Source organism: Trachypithecus francoisi, unplaced genomic scaffold (genome assembly GCF_009764315.1).
Source record: "Trachypithecus francoisi isolate TF-2019V2 unplaced genomic scaffold, Tfra_2.0 Contig01554, whole genome shotgun sequence".
In the NCBI taxonomy this organism is placed as follows: Eukaryota; Metazoa; Chordata; class Mammalia; order Primates; family Cercopithecidae; genus Trachypithecus; species Trachypithecus francoisi.
The window spans coordinates 352,605-376,527 of NW_022681439.1; the positions used below are offsets into that span (position 1 = coordinate 352,605).

At 39.8% G+C, this 23,923-nt stretch overlaps 1 protein-coding gene across 3 annotated transcripts in view; it reads left to right on the forward strand.

Moving 5' to 3' along the window:
- Positions 1-4,120: 4,120 nt before the first annotated feature.
- The window catches only part of LONRF1 (LON peptidase N-terminal domain and ring finger 1), a 62,982-nt gene continuing 43,179 nt past the window's right edge, over positions 4,121-23,923 (forward strand). Inside the window, exons 1-6 of one of the 3 annotated variants that reach the window (XM_033176762.1) lie at positions 4,121-4,951; positions 16,305-16,423; positions 18,588-18,710; positions 21,451-21,600; positions 22,460-22,700; positions 22,803-22,899. In XM_033176762.1, the coding sequence (XP_033032653.1) occupies positions 4,231-4,951; positions 16,305-16,423; positions 18,588-18,710; positions 21,451-21,600; positions 22,460-22,700; positions 22,803-22,899 (1,451 nt within the window). In that variant the 5' untranslated portion in view covers positions 4,121-4,230. The remainder of the gene's footprint in view (positions 4,952-16,304; positions 16,424-18,587; positions 18,711-21,450; positions 21,601-22,459; positions 22,701-22,802; positions 22,900-23,923) is intronic. The other 2 variants (XM_033176751.1, XM_033176755.1) reach the window with 2 other exon arrangements.

Consider the following 23,923-nt stretch of genomic DNA (forward strand, 5'->3'; position numbering starts at 1 on the left):
TGATATAGGGAAATGTATTCATTTAATCACTTTGACTACCAGCAAAATAGGTCATGGGTCACACACTTAGTATTTCTAGATTCTTCAGAGTATTAGAAATGAAGAATGAAGCATAGCACCCTTTGTAAGGGTAGTGGCCCTTGCGCACTTTGTGTACCCTGTAGGGATAACAAAGAACGCGCAGTAAACGGTACTTGGTTAGATGGTAGTCATTGTAGGCAATTGGCTTTAGACTTACACTTCATATAAGCGCTATTTAACCTACTCAGGTTGTCCTCATTAGGGCTTCTCACTTGGAACGCTATTATAGCAATAATATATTGTATTTTTAGCATCTTATATAAAGTTTCCCACAAATGCCCAAGTTATATAGTTATATAATCAGCCCCCCCTCGGCCCCCCCACCCTCGGCTTTCTTTCAGCTTCCCACAGTTTTACAGTAGGGGCAAGGAGGTGTGAGTGCAATAGGGGATCCCTGTGCAGTGACTGCAGGTGTTCAGGTCTCAGAGACTGGTTCCCCCTCTCTAAACAGGGATGGGTACGCACCAACAAAATGTGTTTCTTGATACCCTTCTATTCTCAGCCCTCACCTGCTGTTACATTTTCAGCAGGTATCACATTGCTGTGTTCCTCAGTCTAGGAGACGCTCTGTCTCCTCTTATTGTGTTCAAACCAAGCCCTGGGGCTTGGCTCCAGAGGCAGAAGGCACCTTAGGGGTAGTTCCAGTTCCCTCTTTCTACAGATAGCAAATGAGGCCTAGGGAATGCAAGTGACTTCTTCGCTGGCATAGAGGCATAAATACAGTCAGCACCAGGTGTTCAGATTCCCTCGCTGGTATGACTTCTATGAAACTAGCAGCTTCTCAGATCTCAATTTTCTTATATATATGTAATGAGAGGTATGACAAGGTGGTCTCTAGAGCCCTCTCCATCTGTGTATTGTGTTGAAAAATGCTAGTGGGGACGAGGTGTGGTGGTTTATGCCTCTAATCCCAGCACACTGGGAGGTTGAGGCAAGGAAATTGCTTGAGGCCAGGAGTTTGAGACCAACCTGGCAACATAATGGGGCCTGCTTCTACAATGAGGTTTTTTTAAAAAAAAAAAAAAAAAAAAAAGCACTTTGCTGGACAGAGAGGCATGCGTCTGTAGTCCCAGCTACTCAGAGAGGCTGAGGTGGGAGATCACTTGAGCCCAGGAGGTCAAGGCTGCAGTGAGCTATATACTCACTATGCACTGTAGCCTGGGTGACAAAGCTAGATTGTGTCAAAAAAAAAAAAAAAAGCTATTGGGTAGGTACTGTTTATATGAAATGTTATAGTTTACTCTCTTTGAATAGAACATTATCAACTGAAATGAATTAAGAATGGGACGTATTTTGCTTGGACTGACAAACTCAGTTTCTTTTTTAATAAGAATGTAAAGAAACAAATGGTAAATTCACCCACAGCAAAAAAAAAAAAAAAAAGAGGTTCAAATACACATCTTCAGCTGAGTTGTATACAAGAAAAGCACTGTGTTATGTTACTCTTAAATAGGAGTTTACCAAACTATATCAGGAAAAGTCTTATGGTGTGGCAGTGGGAGGCAGGGATAGGCAGGCAATGATGGTGATAAGCATTTTCCAAATTAGGAAACAGATACGCTTTTCTTCTTACTCTCTTACATAACTGATCTATTTTAGAAGACAACACTCAAAAACCGAAACAGAATACAAATCTCATGATTTTACTACTTTGTTAGCAAAGAATGACACAAGCAAGTAATGCAGAAGGAAAAGGAGAGCTCTTCACTCCATTGTACTTCTCCTAGCCAGGGGCAGTTTAGCAGGATTCCCTCTTCTCCATCACAGCCTGCTGGGTGACTCAGAGACCTGTCTAAATTTTAGGAAATGAAAGTAGAAGGACATTAATTTTTCTCGCCTTTGAATTTAAACAAGCAGTCACATTATCGTGCAACTTTTGGGTGGCAGAGAATGATGGAAGGGTGACCTGTGACAGTGCCAGTGACTGCTTTGCCTAGACTTCCTGATTCAGAGGGAAGTTATGCAGCACACAAAGGCCACAGCGGCAGTACAGCCTCTTACATAAATAAGTTACATAAATGAGAACAAGTTATGTAAATGTATAAACCAGCAAACATGAATTATAACCATTCACAAATGCCAAGGAGAACACGGTAAGATTCCTCCTACGGTCCCATTTTTTTCTCCCGCACATTATCATAATTGTGCCATTTTATTTCACATCAGAATCAGATGTGGTTATCTGCATATTTATTAGGGAAAGGAACTCCAAAGGACAAATAATACTTCACATTATTTTTCTGAACCACATATTGTACTTTTGCAGAAATCCCGTAATAGAACCCGACTTTATATTTGAAAAGAAGTTTATGAGTGTTTATTAATTTATTATGCTCCTTGTAATAAACATGAACACATTATTTACTATTGTACATTTTGCAAGTTGCCATTAAGAACAAGAATGCATTACAAAAATGAATGTGCGTGTACACATGGATATTTGTTACATTATTTGTGATTTCAAGTCTCAAGGCAGTACGTGGACATCAGATGAAAGTCACTGTGCTGCTTGTTGAGGGAAGGCAGTCATTTCGTGAGTTAGGATTGGATTGAAGGTGATCTCATGACTTAATGCCAGTGCTTCCCATGCCAAATGCTGAGGAGGTGCTCCTTGGATCTAGCTGCAATTTGCTTCAGGTGCAATGTGAATGATAAATGAACTTGTCTCTGTCTGCATCCTGTTGGAACAGGAGGCTTAGCTTTTTCTCAAGCACCTTTTTTATTCATTCCCTTTAGGGTAATATATCTATCTTTTCTGACGTTACACGACTTGCTCCTTGTGTAGTGAAAACACATTAACTCAAAACATTTTTTAGCCTTAATTGCCGTTCCTTATAAAGAGAAATATTAAACTTATACCATTTTCAGACATACCATGCTCAGGTGAACTTTCCAATGAGCAACTTCCTTTACTTTGAAAATCTCATATATTTCTATGAAATATTACTATTATTTTATTAAATATTATATATGATCAGTCTAACGTAGTAAAATAGTGGAATAGACGTGATCTTAAAATCTATATTAGCTGTGTGATTTCTGACAAATAACTTTCCCTCTGTTTCCAATCATTTGAAAAAGGACTAAAAGTTCTAAGTGACTCCCAACATTAACAATCTAATACCCTATAATCAAATCTATAAATATTTTCAGCGGAGAGCTTTAAACTTGCCGCTGTGAAGTTTAAGGGAAATAGCACCTATTATATATCAACCCCATCATTTTCTTCTGTTGGCAAAACTGCAGACCCTGCTTGGGTTGTAGTAATACGGTGACCGCCACGTGAAAAACATTTTTCTTTTAAATATGCCAAATACAGACTTTAAGCAGCTGTAAGGCAGTGCCTGAGGTGTGGAGACACCTGAGGAACCTGTGGGCTTTCTCCCTCGAGGTGGGCCTACGATGAGTTTTAAGCAATGGGCAGCAGTCACCTGGCACCAGGAAAAACTCCTTGCTCTCTGGAGGGAGTCGCCCCAGGAACGTGGGTTTTGTGTTCATGTTTAAAGTTGAGTCCTCTAGAACCGAAGAGTCCCAGTCATCTGCCGAAGGTGCCCTCCCAGGCCCCCTGCTTGGGAGCGCCCACCTGGAACCTGGGCATAGAGGAATGAAAATGCAGACCCACACAAGCGTGAGGACACGCCGGGAGACCCCTGTCCGCCAGGAGTTGGGGCAGGTCCGGCCTGGGCGGGGGCGTCGGGGGAGGGGTGGTGACCCTGAGTCCCGCGCGGCAGGGGCGCGTGCCACCGCAGGTGGGGGCGTCGGCGAGCAGGCAAGCGGGGACTGAGGCTCCGGGCTCCATCGGGCTTTGTTCCGTCACGAACCGAGCCCTCCTTTCCGGAGAAGCCAATTAGATCTCCGACGGAGGAATCATCTGACCTGCGCCCCCGCCGGGAGGGGGCTCGGGAGGGGCGGGGCCCAGCGCTTGGCTCCTCGGGAGCGCGGCCGCGGGCTGCGTGGGGGAGTCCCGGCGCCGTCGCCGAGCCCGGCCCCGCCCTCGCCAGGCCCCGCCCTCGGGGCTTCCCGGGCGCGCGCTGCCCCGCCGTGTCCGCGCGCCACGCCCCCCTGCTCGCGGGCCGCGTGCGGAGCCGCGCGCCCGGGAGGCTCCCGGACCGTGGCGGCGGGCGGCGGCAGCGCAGCCCTCCGCGGGCCATGTCCTCTCCGGCGGTGGCGAGGAGTTCCCCGGGAGGGAGTCGGGAGATGGCCCCGGCGCCGCAGGGCCGAGGCCGGTTCTGGGAAGTGGGCGGCGGCAGCGGCCTTCGGCTGGAGCGCGCGGCCGCGGAGTCGGAGCGCTGGGAACTGCTGCTTCGCCGCGGGGAGCTGCTGGCGCTGGGCGGCCACCTGAAGGGCGCGCTGGAGGCGTTCGCGGCGGCGCTGCGCCGCGGAGCCCCGGCCAGGCCCGAGTGCCTGGGCGCCCTGGTGGACTGCCTGGTGTTCAACTACCGGCTCCGCCACGGGCTGAGCTGGAGCGCGGTCCCGGCTGCGGGCGCGGACGGCGGCGCCTGCGGGCTCCTCAGATGCCTGGGCTGCCGGGGCTTCCTGAGCGAGCCGGTGACCGTGCCCTGTGGCCACAGCTACTGCCGCCGCTGCCTGCGGAGGGAACTCCGCGCCCGCTGCCGCCTCTGCCGGGACCGGCTGCCGCCCGCCACCGCCAGTGCCACTGATGCTGAAGGGACCGCCCCGCGGCCGCCGCCTCTGGCCGCCGCCATCGCCGCCTCAGACTTCAGAACCAGCGTCGTCCTCAACCACCTGGCCGAGAAGTGGTTCCCGGGCCAGCGCGAGCGGGCCCGGGCGGCTGGCAGACTCGGGGAGCTGCTGCACCAGGGGCGCTACCGGGAGGCCCTGGCCGCCGCCTGCGAGGCGCTGCGAGCAGGTGACCGCGCGGGGATGCGGCGGGGCCGGGCCGACCGCACCCTCCTGGCCCCGAGGGCCGGGGACCCGGAGCTTGTCTGCGTCCCGGGAGTCTCCTCTGCTTCCCCGGGGCCGTTGGGCCACTGGCGTTTCGGGTCTCGGGGTGCTGGGGGGTGTGGGAGGGGGCGGCGCCCCGGGGTGCTTCGGTCACAATGGGGATCGCCCTGGGAGCCGACTGTGACGCAGCGCGGGGAGGGGCGCTCGGCGCGGGGTTCCCTCGGCCGCGGCCTGGCCGTCGGGCGCGCGCTCCGGGCGCAGAGTGGGTGACCGGGACCGTGGCTGCCCCGGCGCGGGATGGGTGGGAGCTGAGCTATCCCGAGGCTTCCTGCCGCGCGCTTTCCGGGAATTGACTCTCTCGGGCCAGGCCCGCCGCGGGGAAACGACTGCCGGGGTGGGGAGAGAATCCCCCGCGAGGACAACTAGGCCGGGAAGGCGGCGTCTCCCTTCCTCACCCACAAAAGTCACCGGGACAATTGGGAGCCGCGGGAGGGCAGAATTGCATAAGCTGGGGGCGGGGGTCGTTGTGTAACGGGTGACGTCCGGTGGGCGTGGCGGGAGCTCCGCGCGGGCACCCGGCCCCGGGAGGCCCCGCAGGCCGCTGGGCTTGGGGCTTGGGGCGGAGCTGCCCCGGTGGTCCCTTGCTACCTGGAAATGCCTGAACTGGTTTCTCTCGAAAGTTTCAGCTGGCCTGTTTCAGATCATGCTTATTTCCTATGTACTTTGCAGTGCACCTAGCTTATGGTAAAGATGAGAGGGGCTTCCTGATCCAGAGTTCTTTGCCACGCTTCTTTTGGCCGTTCCACTTAGGATCAAGCTGTGGGGAAAGGCCTTGTAGGTCTTGAGTGCATTTCTTAGTCTCCAAGAAGCGGCCTCCTAACCTAGGTTAGCTAACACTTTCTTCTTAAGGTGGTTTTAGGCGCTGAAAAGGGGCAGTGTCAAGCTTCTCTTATGTAAAAGGAAGAGTTGTTCTTTAAATCGGTAGTTCTTTACTAGCGGGATTTACCTCCCCTCTCTCAGGGGACATTATCTAGAGCAATATCTGGAGACATTTTTGGTTGCCACCTCTTGTGGGTGGTGGTGCTGGTACCGACATCTAGTGGGAGAGGCCGGGGGTGCTGCTCAGACATCCTACGAGGCACAGCAGGATTCCCACAACAAAGAATTATCAGGCCCCAAGTGCCACTGTTGATAAACCTTGTGTTACGCGTATTTCAAGATTTTAGTATCTATCCATTGGCATGAAATGATAGTTGGGGGAATAATCCCCAAGAAAATAGACACCTAGAATAGCAGCTGACTTTAGGTATTACAGGTAAATTTATAGACTGTGTAACTGAAAGGATCATCTTTCGGGTCATCTTTTGTCCCAAGTGCTTAGTCATATTGAACTAATGTCAAGATCTTGCATTGTTTAGTATCTTTAGAGTTCGAAGCACAAACACCGGAGATTTTTGTATTCTTTCAGTGCCTTTATGAGGAGTAGGCAGTTATAAAATAGAAAGGCTCAGAACAAAAGAAGTGTTTGGAATACAGAATTCTGATATGGATGACTCTGCCTCTCTGGGTGAATAAAGAGAAGGGAAACTGGACTCAGCTGTACAGACCACCTAGTAACTGACCATGGTGTGAGTTTTAAAGCAAGGAAGCAGATGCCAGGCAGTGAAGACTTGCGCACAGTGACACTGTTAACTGGTTGAGAGGCAGCGCTGTATCTTCCACTTCTCCTAAACGTTGGTCTAGGGTTCATCCTGCCTTATAGCTCATCCAATGAAAATGTTTATTATACATATCCAAGGAAGTTTTTTTGGTCACTGAGGCTGAAACTTATGGACAGTACTACTGATGTAGTGATTCGACCTTAAATTAGGTGTTTCACAAGAATCCAGGTCCTGTTCCGCGGAAGAACAGTGAACACATTTGCTAATTGAGGTCTAGCTTAACATTCTGTGACCAATAATAATTAACAGAGATTCTGGTTCTTGTATCGAGGATGTTATGTTTAACAGGAAAAGGCTCTGAAAGATGTAATCTCTGCTTTTTACAAGCTGCATAGATTGCACGTGGGGATTTTGCGCACTAAGCAACTTAATTCTACTCTTGCAGGAATAGAACCCGAGTCTTCCGACTTTCACCTCATTAGCTAATTTTTTCCTCATTTTTAGTTCTTTCAAGAATCATTAATTCCATACTTGAAAATGTCCGAATGGCACTAATGAGGATAAGTTTTTTAAATCTTTTGAATTATTAATGTGAAGTAAAATGAGAAGAAAATCTTAGAGCTATTAGAGTTGGTAAAGGGCCGATTTATAAGTGTTTCACAATTTATGGGTATAAATCAAAATGTTAACGAGTACAGTCATAATCTATTTGTATAATCGTTAGGCTTTAACTTCTTTGAAATTGGCAAGTTAGGCATTTGACATGTATTTATATAACTGTACAGTTGTAGTTATTAATGACCCTGTCATTATTGTTGATAATGAAAAAAAGATCTTCACTATAATTTTTTCATATAATTCTTATAATGAAACAAGTAAATACTATTAACTAGAAAAAATCTAGTCTGCAGTTAGCCCACACACATCCAAACTTATCCTGCCAGCAGCAAAAGAAAGCTTGAAAACCTTTGCCAAAATCAGAAGTTTCCCATTTAGATTACATAAGTTTCTGTTGAATTGAAATATATTTAGATAACATTTAAACCATTGATCTTTTGGTATTAACTCTCAGATGTTTCATAACTTTCTGTCTTTTTAGTATTCAAGGATATTATGTAAACTTTTTCCTGCGCTGAATCTCTGTACTTGAGCCTATTGAAATGATCCCACTAAGCCATGCTGTCTGCCTTTTGTGTTTAACGTTTTTTTACACTGACTTGTCTCCTTCGTGTGTTCACCTCTCCTCTAAAAGAAGACAACAGAACAGTATAATTTACAATTTGTACAGGTTAAAAGAAAAATAAAGGTTGTAAGGGGGAGAACATTTTGTTTTAAAATATTTGGGTAAGGAAAATTTTGTCTTTAATATTAATTCTGTAATCCTTGACCAGGCATGGTGGCTCACACCTGTAATCCCAGCACTTTGGGGGACCAAGGTGGGCGCATCACTTGAGGCCAGGAGTTCGAGACCAGCCTGGCCAACATGGTGAAACCCTGTATCTACATAGAAAAAATTAGCTGGGCGTGGTGGTGTGTGCCTGTAGTTCCAGCTACTGCAGAGGCTGAGGCAGGAGAATTGCTTGAACCCTGGAGGTGGAGCTTGCAGTGAGCAGAGACCACACCACTGCACTCCAGCCTGGGCAACAGAGCAAGACTCAGTCTCAAAAAATAAAAATAAAAAATAAATAAAAATAAAAATATGATCCTTGACTGTTACCCAGTATTTTTACATTATTCATATTAATATCATTTGATCTTCACAGAGAATTCTATGGAGTACCATAATATTATCCTCAGAGGGAAACTGAGGCACCTATGGATAGACATGCAGTGTGGCTTAGTGATTAAAGCTCTGCATGCTGGAAGCTGGCACCTGGCTTTCATTCCCAGCGCAGCCCTCGTTTCTCTCCGACCTTGTGCATGTTGCCTAACCTCTCTGTGTTTTGGTTTCCTTATCTGAAAAATGAGAATAGTCTCTAGCTCATAGGGTGTTGGGAGAATCAAATGAGTAAAAACATGCTAAGTGCTTTAAATAGTACCTGACACACAGTAATGCCCAGTAAATATTGATGAAATATTTTTAAAATGTAGAAGTGTGTTTTGGCCAGAAGGTGATTTCACTGAAACTGGAATCTAAACCTTGGGATTTTACATCCTGTTCTGTTCTGTCACTTGGTAGAGAGAGTAAAGATTACGTCCCGATTTTAGTCTACGCATGTTAACTAGCAGTTTAGCATTCATCAATAAACTATAGCTACTGAAAAGCTTTAGCTATCAGAAGATCAGTCAAATTCTAGGTAAATACTGAATACATTTAAAGAAAATGTGGAGGGTTTTTATTTCGTAACTCAACTAGGTTAAAATGAAGAAATTTGAATTTAAACAATACAGTAGTTTCCCCTTATTTGTGGTTTCAGTTACCCACATAGTACAGTATGATAAAATATTTTGAGACCACATTCATGTACCATTTATCACAGCATATTGTTATAACTGTTCTATTTTATCATCAGTTATTGTTACTAATTTCTTACTATACCTAATTTATAAATGAAAGTTTATCATAGGCATCATAGTATACATAGGGCTTGGTACTCTCCGAAGTTTCAGGTATCCGTGGAGGTCTTGGAACGTATCCCCCCGGATAAAGGGAGGCTCCTGTAACTTACTTATGTCCTTCCTTATTGTGCAGAGGACTTGAAACAGTAAACACTGATGTCTGTATGGTGATTATAGTTCACAAGTATTTTCATTTCTATTATCGTAATTGATCCATACACAAACTCACCTGAGATAGGAGGGCAAGTATTAGTATACCTAATTCACAGATTTAAGAAAAGTCCCAAGAATTTTAGGTGACTTTCTTAAGGCAAGTAAGTGACCAAGTTAAAACTGAAAGCAGAACCCAAATATGTGCATATTGATTCTAAATGCAAAGTTTATTTTAAAATTAGCATATAAAACATAAATCTATTCTTACCATTCAACAATTTTTTATTGATAGCTACTATATACCAGGCATTGTTTTAGGCGCTAGAAATAGAAAAAGGAGTAAAATAAAGTCCCTGTCCTTGTAGAGTTTGTATTTTTTGTTTGTTTTATAATTGCAGCAAATTGAAAATCCCCAGAAAGTGGGGTTTACTGCCTAATTGACTTCTTCTTAACCAAGACTGTATCTCTAATTATTTTCTTTGATTCATAAGATACTTTAAGGATTTTTTTTTTTTTAGTGGCTCAGGGTTACTAAAAAGATCAACTATAATGGCTATTGATATAAATGATAAAAAAACTGATTGAAGTGTCCCATTTCAAATGAATAATTTGTTTTTTAATCTGTTCCTCATTCATCAAATGCAGAATTTACCAAAACTGAATTATCTTAGATTTCAAGTTATTTATATATTAACTTTTTGTTTATTCAGAATCATTTTTGTATTTGTTGGAATATTTCTAAGAGGCTTGGAAAATCTCAGGTAAAATTTTAAATGATTTTGTGTAGTATTCTGCCTCTTTCCAAAGGTATTTCTGAAAATTGGGATTGTTTTATTATTGAAGTTGAATGACTTCAGGGAACTCTAAAATGCAAGATGGAAGCTTCTGTTTGGTTTTTTCTTTCCCTTTGGTAAGCTCTTTTGCTTCCCCTCCCCTTGACCCACCTTTGTGCTGTCTCTTGTCCAGTCTGCTCTGCTGATCCCTACAGATGTTTCTTATCTAGGCTACCATTTATATGGGTAAAAGACAAGGTAGAAAATACTCTTCTGTACCTTGTATCAAGGGCTAATCTAATATCTTCATCACCTTGTTTTGAGATATTTTGGAATGTTATCAGCAACTATTATAGATGGAGCATGTATGTCCCAGGTGTGGTGTTAACTGTTTAACATGCATTATCTTATTCAATCCTCACAGCAGTTATAAAATGTAGGTGTTTTAGGGGTAAACATATTATAGGTAAGGAGAGTTCAAACAGTTAAACTACCAAAAGGGGATGTGAACCCAATTTCTGTATCCAGTGTTTATGATCTTACTATCCCAAACTCCTACTCCTGAACATTCTTAATCAATCATCAACAACTTATCAGTTGGCAGCTTTGAGCTCAGCCCTGGTAACCAAGTCCTACTATACTGAACTTAATGAAGCAATAGAAGCAAAAAAAAAAAAAAAAAAAAAATTGATATTCTGGTAAGCCTTTGAAAATTTTGATAGCTTGATATATAAATCTAAGAAAAAGACACTCAGAAAAATGAGAAAAAGGATATGAATAGAGAACTTTATACACAGCGCAAATACTGAATAAACACAAAGTTTTAAAGGTCAAACTTAATGAAGAAATAGAGGTTGTTAAAATTATGAAACTTTTTAATTTATCTATTTCTAGCAAAGAGAACACAGCTTGTGGGAGTGTAAAATAAAGTTTTTATAAAAGAAGGGTTGGCAGAATGTGTTGGAAATGTTGTATATCTATATAACTTTGTAGGCCCAGCATGGTGGCTCATGCATATAATGCCAAAACTTTGGGAGACCAAGGAGGGAGGACCACTTGAGCCCAAGAGTTTGAGACCAGCCTGGGCAACATAGTGGTACCCTATCTGTACAAAAAATTTAAAAATTAGCCAGGTGTGGGGGCATGCACCTGGAGTCCCAGCTACTGAGGCAGGAGGATCTATTGAGCACAGGAGGTCGAGGCTGCAGTGAGCCATGATAATGCCACTGCATTCCAGCCTGGGCTACAGAGTGAGATCTTTTCTCAAATAAATAACAAAATAAAGTACAGTAAATAAATAACTTTCTACATACTGTATAGCAAATAACTAAAAAGGCAAGCAGATACATAAAGATAGATAGACATTTGTTATACTTTTTATACTGCCAAAAGTTGGAAGTAACTTAATTGCAGAGTAGGAAATTTTTAAATAGGTTGTGTATATAGTAGGATATTTTGCAACTATTAAAAATCATGTGGACTAGTATTACAGGGAAGAAAAAAGCAGATTATAAACAGCATATGTGATATATTTTATAAAACTACATATTAATAATGTACTTCACACATAAAGAACAAAAATACATGGGAGTCTGTTGTTTTAGACTGACCTCCTGCACTAGGCACCAGCAGACCAGACAGAATTAGAGTGGAGGCCCTTGTGCTAAGTGCCACATAATCAAACTGAACTTTGAATTTGAATTGAAATGAGCCAGTTTTCTTAAAAAAAAAAAAAAAAAGATTTCAGTCAACCTGAGTTAGTGAAATAAGAAAGTCCTCTCTGTTTTAACTCTGTAAAGAAAGTTTTCAGCTTTGAAACAATTTGTGTCCCTTATTTCTGCTTTCTTCAGCCCTTTTCTGCCTAGAAGCCTAACCTCCTCTGCTTAGCTCATCAGAACACTCATTTTGTAGAATGAGGTGTTGCCCATTTCTAGAATCACAAATAAAAGCCAATTCGAACTTTAAATTTGTGGTAATTTTTTTCTTTTGTTAATACCAACACTGGCTGTTTCTTATTTCTATATTTTTCAAATTTTATGACTAAACATTTTTTAAGCTTTTGTGATTTGAAAAAAACTTTCTTGAAGGTGAACTAAAGAAACAACTTTAAGACTCCTGTTACTAATCACGGATCCCTAAGGATTGGAACAAAGATAGGAAACCGTGACCAACTCTCTCTTCAACCCTTGAAATAAATGCTTTGGACAGCTGAAGATTAGATTCCTCTGGGAGCAGAGTCTTATTTAAATCTTTTTACTTGCCGAATGACTTACAGATCATACTGGATGTAGAAGAAGAGAAAATGGGAACATGCATTGAGCTTAAGGAATCAAATTTTAATGAATTTTCCGTAGTTCAGGAAACATTTATCAAAGCCAGGATCTGAGGATAAAAGGCAGGAAATAATGGAGTTCAAAAATCTTTAAATTACTTTAATAATTGCCATATATATGCAATGAAGGTACAGAATCGTAATAGCAAACACGCCATGCTTTCAATGTACCAAGCCCTGTTCTAAGTACTTTGCACCCATTAACTTACTCTCTTGAGTAACCCTTGAGGTAGAGACTGTTACCAACATATTAATAGTGTGGCGGTAAACAGCTAGAACTCTGGAGCTGGCTTCCTGAGTTAGAATCTCGAATCCACCAATTACTAGCTGTATGATCATGGGCAAGCTCTCCGCTGTTTTCTATAGAAATGTGGGCAATCCTAGATCCGTGTAGAATTGTGCTGAAGATTGTAAATCATTTAGAACAGCACATAGTGGTGTTAATGTTTTAAAAGCCCCTGAATTTTAAAGCTAAGGAAATTAAAGTACAGATATTACTTGCAATTTGCCCCAAGTCACAGTGAGTAGGTGGAGGAGCCAGATCATGCTCTTGGTGGTTATCATAAATTGTGGAGGAAGACCTAAAGCAAAGCATCTTGGGAGGAGATTGGTGAGCTGAGTCTTGCTGAATGATAAAATGTTATCAAGATAAAGAATGGTATGATAAGGGAGGAGCTCAGCACAGGAAGGAGGCATGAAATAGACTGGTATGCAGGGGGAAGTGTGGGTAGTGAGGTATAGTTGGGACTTTGAGTGAGTGGGAGGTTCATAATGATAATTAAGGCTGGAGAGATGGGCAGGAGCCAGGCATGGAGGAACTTGTACTAAATAATACCTGTTTTATCTTGTGGATGGTAAGGATGTAGGTAGAGTAGAACTGAAGGCAGGGAGATCAGTTAGCAAGCTATTGCAATAGTACTAGAGAGAGATTTGGGGAGCCTAACCCAGGGTTACTAGCAATAGGATTGGAAAAGGGCAGATTTGAGGCATATCATAGGAGGTGACATTTACAAAGTTGATTCTGATTTGGGAAGTTAGTGGTGTCAGTGATAGAGAATACAGTGAAAAATGCTTTTTTGGTGAAGAACATGCTGAGTTTGAGAAAAAGTATGGCAGGCAGTTGGAAATTTGATGAATCTGAAGTTAGGGTGAAAAATCAGGACTAAAGATAAAGATCAGGGAGTTAATTAAATAATGACGACTAGTACATCTGTCCCTGCTTCTGGTGGATATGGAAACAAGACCAGAGACACCAAGTGATGTAGAATAAGATCACAGAGTTAAGTACCACAGTCATATTCAATACAATTAGCCCAAACCATGTTGTCTTTGGATTTTGTCAAAGTTGTCAATTTTGACAACTTTATCAAATTTTGACAACTTTTGAAATGTTGTCAATTTCAAAAATGGAAAGTATATAATATGCCAGGCACTTGCTGGGTACTACAGATACCTGCAGTAATGGAGTGAGCACCAGGATCTTCCCTGATGGCGTGTGCAGCGAGTTGACTAGTTCTCTCTAGTGTCCTCAAGGTCACATAGAGAGCATACAGTAAATACTTACTGACTCTTTCAAACTTAAGTTAATGATACAGTCAGGACTGATTGCCATTTTGTTGTCTTTCGTGAAAGTTTACATGGAAGGCAGACCTTGTGTATGCTTTTCTAGTGCACTTGGCTCTTTTTTAGAATTAAAAAGAATTTGAGATCAGTAAGTGTGATGGTCCTAATCTTTTAAAAAAAAGTATTGGAAGTTTGAACTCACCTGATGAGGGGTTTTTTGTTTTTTGTTTTTTTTTTTCAAAAAAATAATCATTCAAAATAATCCATTAACATTGGAAATTCTCAATAAGAACATTACAGACAAGGAGTTAGGGAGCAAGAGTTTTAAAATCTGGCTCTTTTTATCTCTATTTAGAGCGTGCATCTTCTCTTCTTACCCCAACATATACTGTTTAGGACCGCCTTTAGGGAGATCTCAATATCTTGAATTTTTCTGTGTGGAGAGGGGAAGGAATATGTCTTTTTTTGCTTTGGTCAGAGTGGATACATTTTATAGTTTGTTTTTTCAAAGACAGGTCTTCTGAGTCACTTCTTTCACTGCTGCCATAAAGAAACTATAAAGGTGATGGAGCAGTGAAGGCATGGATAAAAGGGGAAATATTCAACAGTTCTGAACGTGCATGGGATCAAATATAAAGAAGGGAGAACTTGATATATAAGAAAAAAATTGAAATTAAAAAAAATAAAAATCCAAGAATAGGCTGCTTGTTGCGATAGTGAACTCCTTCTCGCTGGAGGTACTGAGCGGAGTCTGTCTCAAGGATGCTTTTGGAAGCACCCGAGCTGTGGGTGGAAAACTGCACTTCTGAGCCCAGTCCTTTATCGCCTGGAGTTTTTGATGCTGATGCTTTTACTACTCGTTGTTAGACTATTTTGCCATACATCGCTCTGTTTTCTCAACTCCAGTTGTACTTGACAAGTCAGTATTGCATGATGCTGTTTCACAGTCAAATTTTCTAGCTAGATTATAAGCTCCTCAAAGACAGGAATAATGTAAACCAGTTTTGAATAGCTGCAGGGCCTAGGTTTGTGCTAGGAACTCTTAATTCTTGATTGATTAATCATATTGAACTTTTAATTCATATGCATTTTGTTCAGAGATAATTTTTCATTGCTTTAAGAAGCACCAGACAAAATACTCTAGACATGTTTTTTTTAAGAAGTAAAAAGTTTTATAAAATATTAATTTTACTCTTTAAATGTTTTCATTGATATAAAATTGTGGGAACATTGTAATTCCAGTTCTCAGACACCAGCAACGGAAAGAGGCCTTCCTAAATTAATTGCTCAAGTGAGAGTTGTCAATAGAAAAGCAGTCATCTAAAAACTAGAGTAAACCCAGCAGCTATTGATGAATTTTATTAAATTTTATTTAGAGGCATTAAGGTCTTTATGCCCATCTTACAGTGAATACCTTATGCTTTTAAAGATCTCAAAGATAGCTTTAAAATAAGAGTCAAGTTGATGTCATTTGTTGCTATATTAAAAATTAATTTCTTGCTTGGACATCAGTTTTAGAATCTGCGTACCTGTAGTAATTGATTGCAGTAATATCAGTGAACCAGCTAAGTGTCTGAAATTCTGAATGCCATAAGATAATAATTTGGTTTCTTAAGTACAGATGTAGATGATAGTGAAACGAATAACAAAGCCTTTTTTCTCAGGAGTATTTTAAATTAAATATATCTTGAAGTGGGCCAATACCGTATTTGCTAGTGGCAGGAATTACAATTCGATCTCTTAAAAGCTGACTCTTATTAACTCATTTCCTCCAGAATCAAGACTACTGTATACCCTCATAAGATTGAGCCTTTGTCAGTCCCTTGTCACTGTGGGAATTCCACATGCAATAGTTACACATATGGCTATTTCCATAAATGAGGACTTAGAAAGTAGGGTAAAAATATAAGATTTACTATAAAAAGGCAAATGTAAACATCTAAGAAATATGTCTTTAAAATCTTTATAGACTACTCTTTGTTAAAAAAAAAAGTTTTCTTAGGAGTGATTATTCATATCATAAAAGTATTTACAATATTCTGGAAAACAGTGTCCTCCACTAAAATGATCTACTTACAATGATTTGATACAACTTCTAGATAAGATTCAACATGTAAAATGGGTTGTGCCTGTACTGCCCTTGGCTTATAGACTTTAGTTTGGTGATTATTAACCCTGGAATCACTAAGTCATTTCTTAATCTGGTATGATCATATTTTGTGGATTATGTAATAATCTTTTAGAAGTAATCATATCCTTATGACATATTTATTTCAGAGCCCAGGGACTTGATTGTAAAAATTTACAGAGCGGAATCATATGCTGGTCTCCAAGAGTTTAAAGCAGCCATAGATGATTTAAATGCAGTTCTTTTTCAACTTCCAGATTGGCCTGAGGTAAAATTACTGTTTTATGTATGCATAAAGTGTAAAATCTCAACTATAGGGGACATGCATTCATTCACAGTTACGAATTTTGACAAAGTAGATGGTTGACTCCGAATAAAATACCTAGTGCTCCAGAAATGTAGGTTCAGCTAGGTGCAATGGCTCATTCCTATAATCCCAGCACTTTGGGAGGCTGAGTTGGATGGATTGCTTGAGCCCAAGATTTTGAGACCAGCCTGGGCAACATGGTGAAACCCCGTCTCTACAAAAAATACAAAAATGAGCCTGGCATGGTTGTTTGTGCCTGTAGTCCCAACTACTCGAGAGGCTGAAGTGGGAAGGTCACTGGAGTCCTGGAGATTGAGGTTGTGCCCCTGAAGTACCACTGCATTCCAGCCTTGGTGACAGACCCCATCTCAAAAACTAATCTGGGTTCAGTATTTTGAGAGGATGAGTATCATCTCACAATTTGTTTAATTATAAGAGACTTTTCTTTCATAAATTAGGAACAAACAATTCATGGTACGGGAAAAAAAGACTTTATTATACAAAATACCTGCAAAGAAATACAACTTGCCATATTGTGAAGATGGATGCAAACTGGACTTCATTGAATGAGATTTATTAATGGAAAGAGAATAGGTGCTTAAAGTTGGAAACTTTGTGAGGTATTATATGGTAACTAGGTGATTAGGCAGTGATTTAATTCAGAAGATAGGGACAAAGGAAGTTGCCGTGCTCTTGTGGCTTTTAAAAAGACTTAGGAGTGTTTATGACATACCATCAGTTTACGGATTCTCCTTTTTATCAAATTGTCAAGGCAAATTAGTCCAAATGTGTTCTTTAAGAGATAAGTTACTCTTTTACGTGACTTTTTCCCTCCATTCAAACTGTGCCTTTGAGGACAGTGTAGTAAGGCTGCTCTAAAAATTACAAATTAATGAGAGAAATGATACGGAGTTTCATGATGGCATGACTGGTTAGTACAAAGCAAATATATTCAGAATAAGAGGGCAGTGGTCGGTATGCATGGCTTTAAAACTACTGAAAAGGAATCTTCTGGACTTAGCACAGAAGTGATGTCATCAGAAAGGTTTTCTTCAGCCATTAAAGTGGTAGCTAAAAAACTGTTTGACTAGAACGTTCTTTCGGCTCCTCTGATGTTAATACTAAGAATCTCTTTCATTCTGATCACATCAGCAAGGAACATTTAAAGCTTATCAGCTGATGCTTTGTTGGCGGACCAACCCACAAACTGAATTTTGGGTTTATCGGTGATAATTAGTGGGATTCTAATTTTTGTCATAGAGTTTGCTGAACTCACATTACAAAGGAGAAAAGTGAAAGACAAAAGGGATTTATGAAACGTGTTATGTCTATAAGTACTTTCTTAAAAAATAGCATGGGCGATTATAGAGTCCTAATAACTTGGAAGAAATTTACCATATTGTCCTAAATCTAGGACAAAATGTTTCTCACATTGTAATATTTCTTTAATTTTGATGCATTCTTAAAGTCAGTATAATTTTACATGTAATTTCCTTTTCCCTCAAACAGTTCTTATTAAATCAATAATATTTAAATCAGTAATTTCCTTAAAGTGTGGGGACATGGTATTTCTGATCCTGCCAAGCTCTGACTTGGTGTGGAACTTTGGTCAAAAAGTCATTGTCTGAGCCTCAGTTCCCCTATTAGTATTTCTCCAGGGTGGTGTGTAGGTATGCCTTTAAAATGCTTTGGCCTCAAGTATTCAGAATTTTAAAATCTGCATTTCCTTTTTTTGTTTGTTTGAGACAGTCTTGCTCCGTCACCCAGGCTGGAGTGCACCGGTGTGATCTCAGCTCACTGCGACCTCCACCTCCCATGTTCATGTGATTTTCGTGCCTTAGCCTCCCGAGTAGCTGGGATTACAGGCATGCCACCACGCCTGGCTAGTGTTTGTATTTTTAGTAGAGGCAGGTTTTCACCATGTTGACCAGGCTGGTCTCGAACTCCTGAACTAAAGTGATCCACCTTTGTCAGCCTCCCAAAGTGCTGAGATTACAGGCGTGAGCTACCGCAGTCGGCCCAAAATCAGCATTGCTGAGCAAACTGTTGTTTTTCTTTACTTGATAATGATTTTTTAAAAAGCAATTCTTACCACAAAGGTTTTATATATGTGCTTTTATTGAAGGTCTACTTCAGGAAAGGAAAAGTACTCTACGATGCTGGTTTTTTAGGTGATGCCTTACAACTCTTTCTTCAGTGCTTAGCCCTTGATGAAGATTTTGCACCTGCAAAGCTGCAAGTACAAAAGGTAATCAGTTTACCAACAATTACAGTTCAAGGTAGGGCTAAGAGACAGGCGGGGTTTTAAAAAAAAATGCTAATAAAAGTTGGAATAAGAACATAAGTAGTAAATAAATCTAACTTAGGAACAAATGTGACAATTTGAGTGGTTTTCAGGTTCATATACTTACTATATTGAGTTCGTAGTGAAATCGAAACATTTCATTCACAGATATTTCAATGCATTTTTTTGGTCAGTTTTCTAATAGTTTGTTCAATCTGAGCCAGACCGATGGTCCTTAATTAAGCGTTGCTATCACGATGTTCCTGCTCAGAAGCCTTATCGACCTGCCTTTTGCCTTTTACTTCAGGTCTATCCTTGCTCACTCCCCAGGATTGCCAGTAGTATTTCCCAGTCCACTTGTTTTGCCTTATATTTTTCAATACTCCATATGTCACTTTCCATACTTTGTTCTGTTTGTGGTATGTTAGTAGTTATTAATTTTTTAAAATAGGGGATGGGGGAAGGAAGGGAGCTGTCTGATGAAGTGACTTTGGGAAGCACTGGGTTAAGCCAAGTTAATTAGGTTTCTCCAGAACATCTCATAGCTTTTGATATGCCAGCATGAAATAAAATAGCACTCAGCTCTTGCAAGACTTATTCACAGAATATCTGGAAAGAGTAGGGTCTTCAAAAAATTCTTTGAGAAAATCTATGCTAATACAAATTCGGGGTCCCAGTCATGATGCTCTCCTCCATATACTCAAAACATGCCACATTATTTATCACAGTTGCAGTGTTTCTTAGAGTGTGGCTTTTTGTCGGCATCATGTGGGGATCATGTTAAACCTGAAGAGCCCTGGGCCCACCAACTACAAGTCTTTGATTCAGAATCTCTGAAATCGGAGCAGCCATTTAAGAACCAGCCCAAGAGATGTTTATGTACCCTGAAGCATGAGAACTTTGAGATTATTCTCAGATCTCAACCCCCTTAAGAATCCAGCTGGCATTGGTATAGCCTCTATGAGGTTTGTTTGCTTATACGTTGTAGCCCACTGATTTAAGGAGAAAATGTTTACTATTGTCTGTTTTCTGACTGTTCCATGTTCATTAGTGTTATCTTCTTGGTAAGATTGCAAACTTTAATTTTAAGAGCATGTGTTTCTGTATTTTGCATGCTGCCAGACATCCTTCTATTTCTGTAACTATTTGTTTGCTGGTTAATAGGATCAGGTGGATGCAAAACAAATAATGCTTTAGAATATTTTGTTTTTCTCCAATATACTTTTTCTAAGTTGTGGTGTAATTTACATATAATAAAATGCGTGGATTTTACACTTCAGTGAATTTTGAAAAATGTATATGCCTGTGTAACAGCATCCCAGTCAAAACGGAGAATATTTTCACCCTAGAAAGTACCTTCATCTCCTTTCCAGTAAATCCTCCATCCCCTGCTCCTAGAGGCAACTACTGTTCAGATTTGTCACTGTAGAATAGTGTTGCTTATTCTAGAACTTCATTGGAATGGAATCATACAGTATTTACTCTTTTGTGTCTGGGTTTTTTTTTTTTTTTTTGCTGAACATAATCTTTTTTAGATACATCAAGTCAATTTTTTGTTGTTGTCTAAGTATTCCATTATATGAACATAATGGAATTTGTGGTTTTCAGTTAGTAGTGATTTTCATTTGGATTGTTTCCAGTATTTTTTTCTGATATAAATTAAGCTGCTATGAGTATTCTTGTACAAGTCATTTTGTGGACATATGTTTTTACATCTCTTTGGCAAAAACTTAGGAGTGGAATTGCTGGGTTCTAGGGTGGATGTGTGTTTAATACATTTTTTAAAACAGAGGAAATATAAATGTGTATATACAGATTTTTAAATGTTTGCTTATTACATGGAGTATCTGAGCACCTACCAAAGATACATGCTTTTATCTACATTGTTTATATTTCCATGAATGATTTGTGATTTATTCTGATTTTTGTGTATTTGAAAGATAGCATCTGAAAAACCGAACCTCCACTTTAGACTTTAATATGTGCTATACCTATAAATACAGATTGTTTGACAACCAAAAATAATCAGAATCCCTTTCATTTTATTCTAGCCACGTTATTGCCCCATCTTAGCCTGTTTCTGTTGGAGTTTTAGGCGTATTCCTGAGATAAGCACCCAGAAATTTGATTCTCCAGCTGTCTCCCAGTTTATTTGCTAGCTATTATAGGGAAGCTGCCATGGGGTGCTCCTAACCAAGTATTGGGCAGCAGTAACTGCCTACACAGGTTAGTTGTTCAGTGAGAGATTAAATTGAGTGTATACGAGGAATTTTGTAGTTTTGTAGTTAGAAGTCCAAGTTTAGTTTACATAAATGCCCCAAGGCCAACCTCATAAATATACATTGAGGTGAACCATGAACTATTTTGATAGGATAGGGCTCACTAAGATTCAGAGGTAAATATTTAATATTTTTTTTAAGATCTTTTTATATTCCTTGTGTTAAAAGATCAGCCTTTATCCTGAGTCTCCCATGCCTTCCTTTCAAAGTTCTGAATAGTTTCTTTGTGGGTGATTTGACCCCATGAGGCATACCTAGTTTTGCAAGACTTTTGAACTTACAGTGTTGCTTACCTTGTTCCTCTCCTGCTCATTAAACATAATGTCTGCTATAAACTGTCTAAATATTCTTAATTAGGTAAATTTATATGAAATTATCCTTAACCAAATATTTTATATTTTCTACTTTTAATATTTCTCTTACAGATTTTATGTGATTTATTATTACCTGAAAACTTAAAAGAAGGCCTGAAGGAATCTTCCTGGAGTTCATTACCATGTACTAAAAACAGACCTTTTGATTTTCCTTCAGTGATGGAAGAGTCTCAGTCTCCCAGTGAACCTAGCCCAAAGCAGGTACGGGGTGAGACGAGGTTATTATGAATTTAGCGTATCTATTTCTTTACAAGCTACGATCTTCACTTTCCTAGTTTCAAGTACTAGCACCTACTTAAGTACTTTTAACCTGGTTAGTTATCTTAGTAGAATTTTTTCTATAGCCTTTATTTTACACTAAAATCTTTTATGTAAAATATTTGCTAATGAATCATAATTTTAGGTCACGTGAATGTCAGGAAACTTTTAGGTATTTAAAAATATGTATAGAACATTGCATTTATGTTTCCTCAGGGTAGGAACAGCTGTGTTATAGCATAACTACTTTTAAACCTCATTATAACAAAAGTCAGCCTGATTTCTAGGGCTGTGTAAGTACAGTCATCCCCTGTATCTGTGGGAGATTGGTTCCAGGACCCCTCACATATACGAAAATCCAAGGATGCTGAAGTCCCTGATCTATTAATAAAATGGCACAGTATTTGCATATAACTTATGCACATCCTCCTGTATATTTAAATCATCTGTAGGTTACTTATAGTACCTAATACAATGTAAATGCTATGTAAATAGTTATTATACTGTATTGTCTAGGGAATAATGACAAGAAAAAAGTCTATATATGTTCAGGCTTTTTTTTAGAATATTTTCTATCCCCAGTTGGATGAACCCACGGATGCAGAGCCTATGGATACAGAGGGCCAACTGTGCTGGCAAAAATCATTTACTTGTCACAGTATTGGAATCAAGTTAGTGCTATTAAATGAACATTAAAATGAGCATTATAAGGCATTGAAATTTCATTTCAGTTTGATTCTTGGTGAGAGGAATAAAGGATAGTAAAGAAATACGGTTACCTTTGTTTATTGTATTTTTGTAGAGTGAAGAAATACCAGAGGTCACTTCAGAGCCCGTCAAAGGAAGCTTAAACCGTGCTCAGTCAGCACAGTCTATAAATTCAACAGAAACGCCTGCCAGAGAGGACTGTTTAAAAAGAGTGTTCTCAGAACCTGTTCTGTCTGTTCAAGAAAAAGGTGTTCTGCTGAAAAGAAAGTTGTCTCTTTTAGAACAGGATATGATTGTAAATGAAGATGGAAGAAATAAGCTTAAAAAACAAGGAGGTAAACATTTTGCTCTACACTTATATAAAATAAATTTATTTAGTCAGAATAGTCTTTAAAGTTTTTCCTAAAGAAGAAAACCCCATGTGTTTGTTTTAATAGAAACTCCCAATGAAGTCTGTATGTTTTCCTTAGCTTATGGTGATATTCCAGAAGAATTAATCGATGTCTCAGATTTCGAGTGTTCTCTCTGCATGAGGTAAGCATATATCTTCTTTATAGAAGATGAATATTTTATGTTAGTATAAATAAAATACAGTGTAGATAAAGGTAATAATAGACAATGTAAAGTAACAGAATGCTGGAATAAAAATAAAAAGACATGAATTTTAGTCCTGGGTTTACCTTTCATGCCTTGGGCAAATAACTGAATCTCTGAACCTCAGGTTTCCTAATTTAGAAAGTGGGGTCAAGCTTTGCATAGCCTACATCTTATTGTCGTGAGAATCACATGGCTTCAGTATAAAAGGAATCTGGGAAATTGTAAAGTACTAGGAAAGTTATAGATATTATTATTGAAACTTACCTATCTCCATGGTTTTAAATTTGGGTATGAATTCTAATTATGTATTTTATGTATATGATCCTATCTTATTAATGTGTATTAACCATAAAATCTTTTTAAAGTAACATAAGGATAAGGATTTCCATTATTCAGAATGCTATAATTCTAGAAGACTAAATGTTTTGAAATAACATTTCTCATTTACATGAATTGTGTAGGATCAAAAGATTTATACGGGGACAGAAGGCCTAGTGCTGGTCACTCTAGGCTGGTAGCAGTTATATTCCTGAGCAAGTCTTAATTCTGAGCCTTGGTTTCTTCATTTGTGAAGTGAGGGGATTATACTGCACAGTTCCTAAAGTACCTCTAAATCTATTTCTAGCAAATTCAAAACTATCGTGTTTCAAAAAATAAGTAAAACTAGTTTTTCTGCAATGTTTGAATAATACATTTAGTATTAAGCTTAACATTTCTTTAAGATTCAACTGCATTATTTATTAGATCATCTTTTTATGAGTTTTAAATCATAAGGCTCTTATAAACCTATTAAGGAATCATTTTTAAGTTGATATTAAAATGGGACTCTAAAGGCTATACAAAAACTAACTAATAATTTTTAATGATGTATTTTACATTATTTATTTTGCAGAGTCTTTGAAATCTGGTATGTATTTTACATTCACTGCACATATCAGCTTGTACTAGCCACATTTCAAGT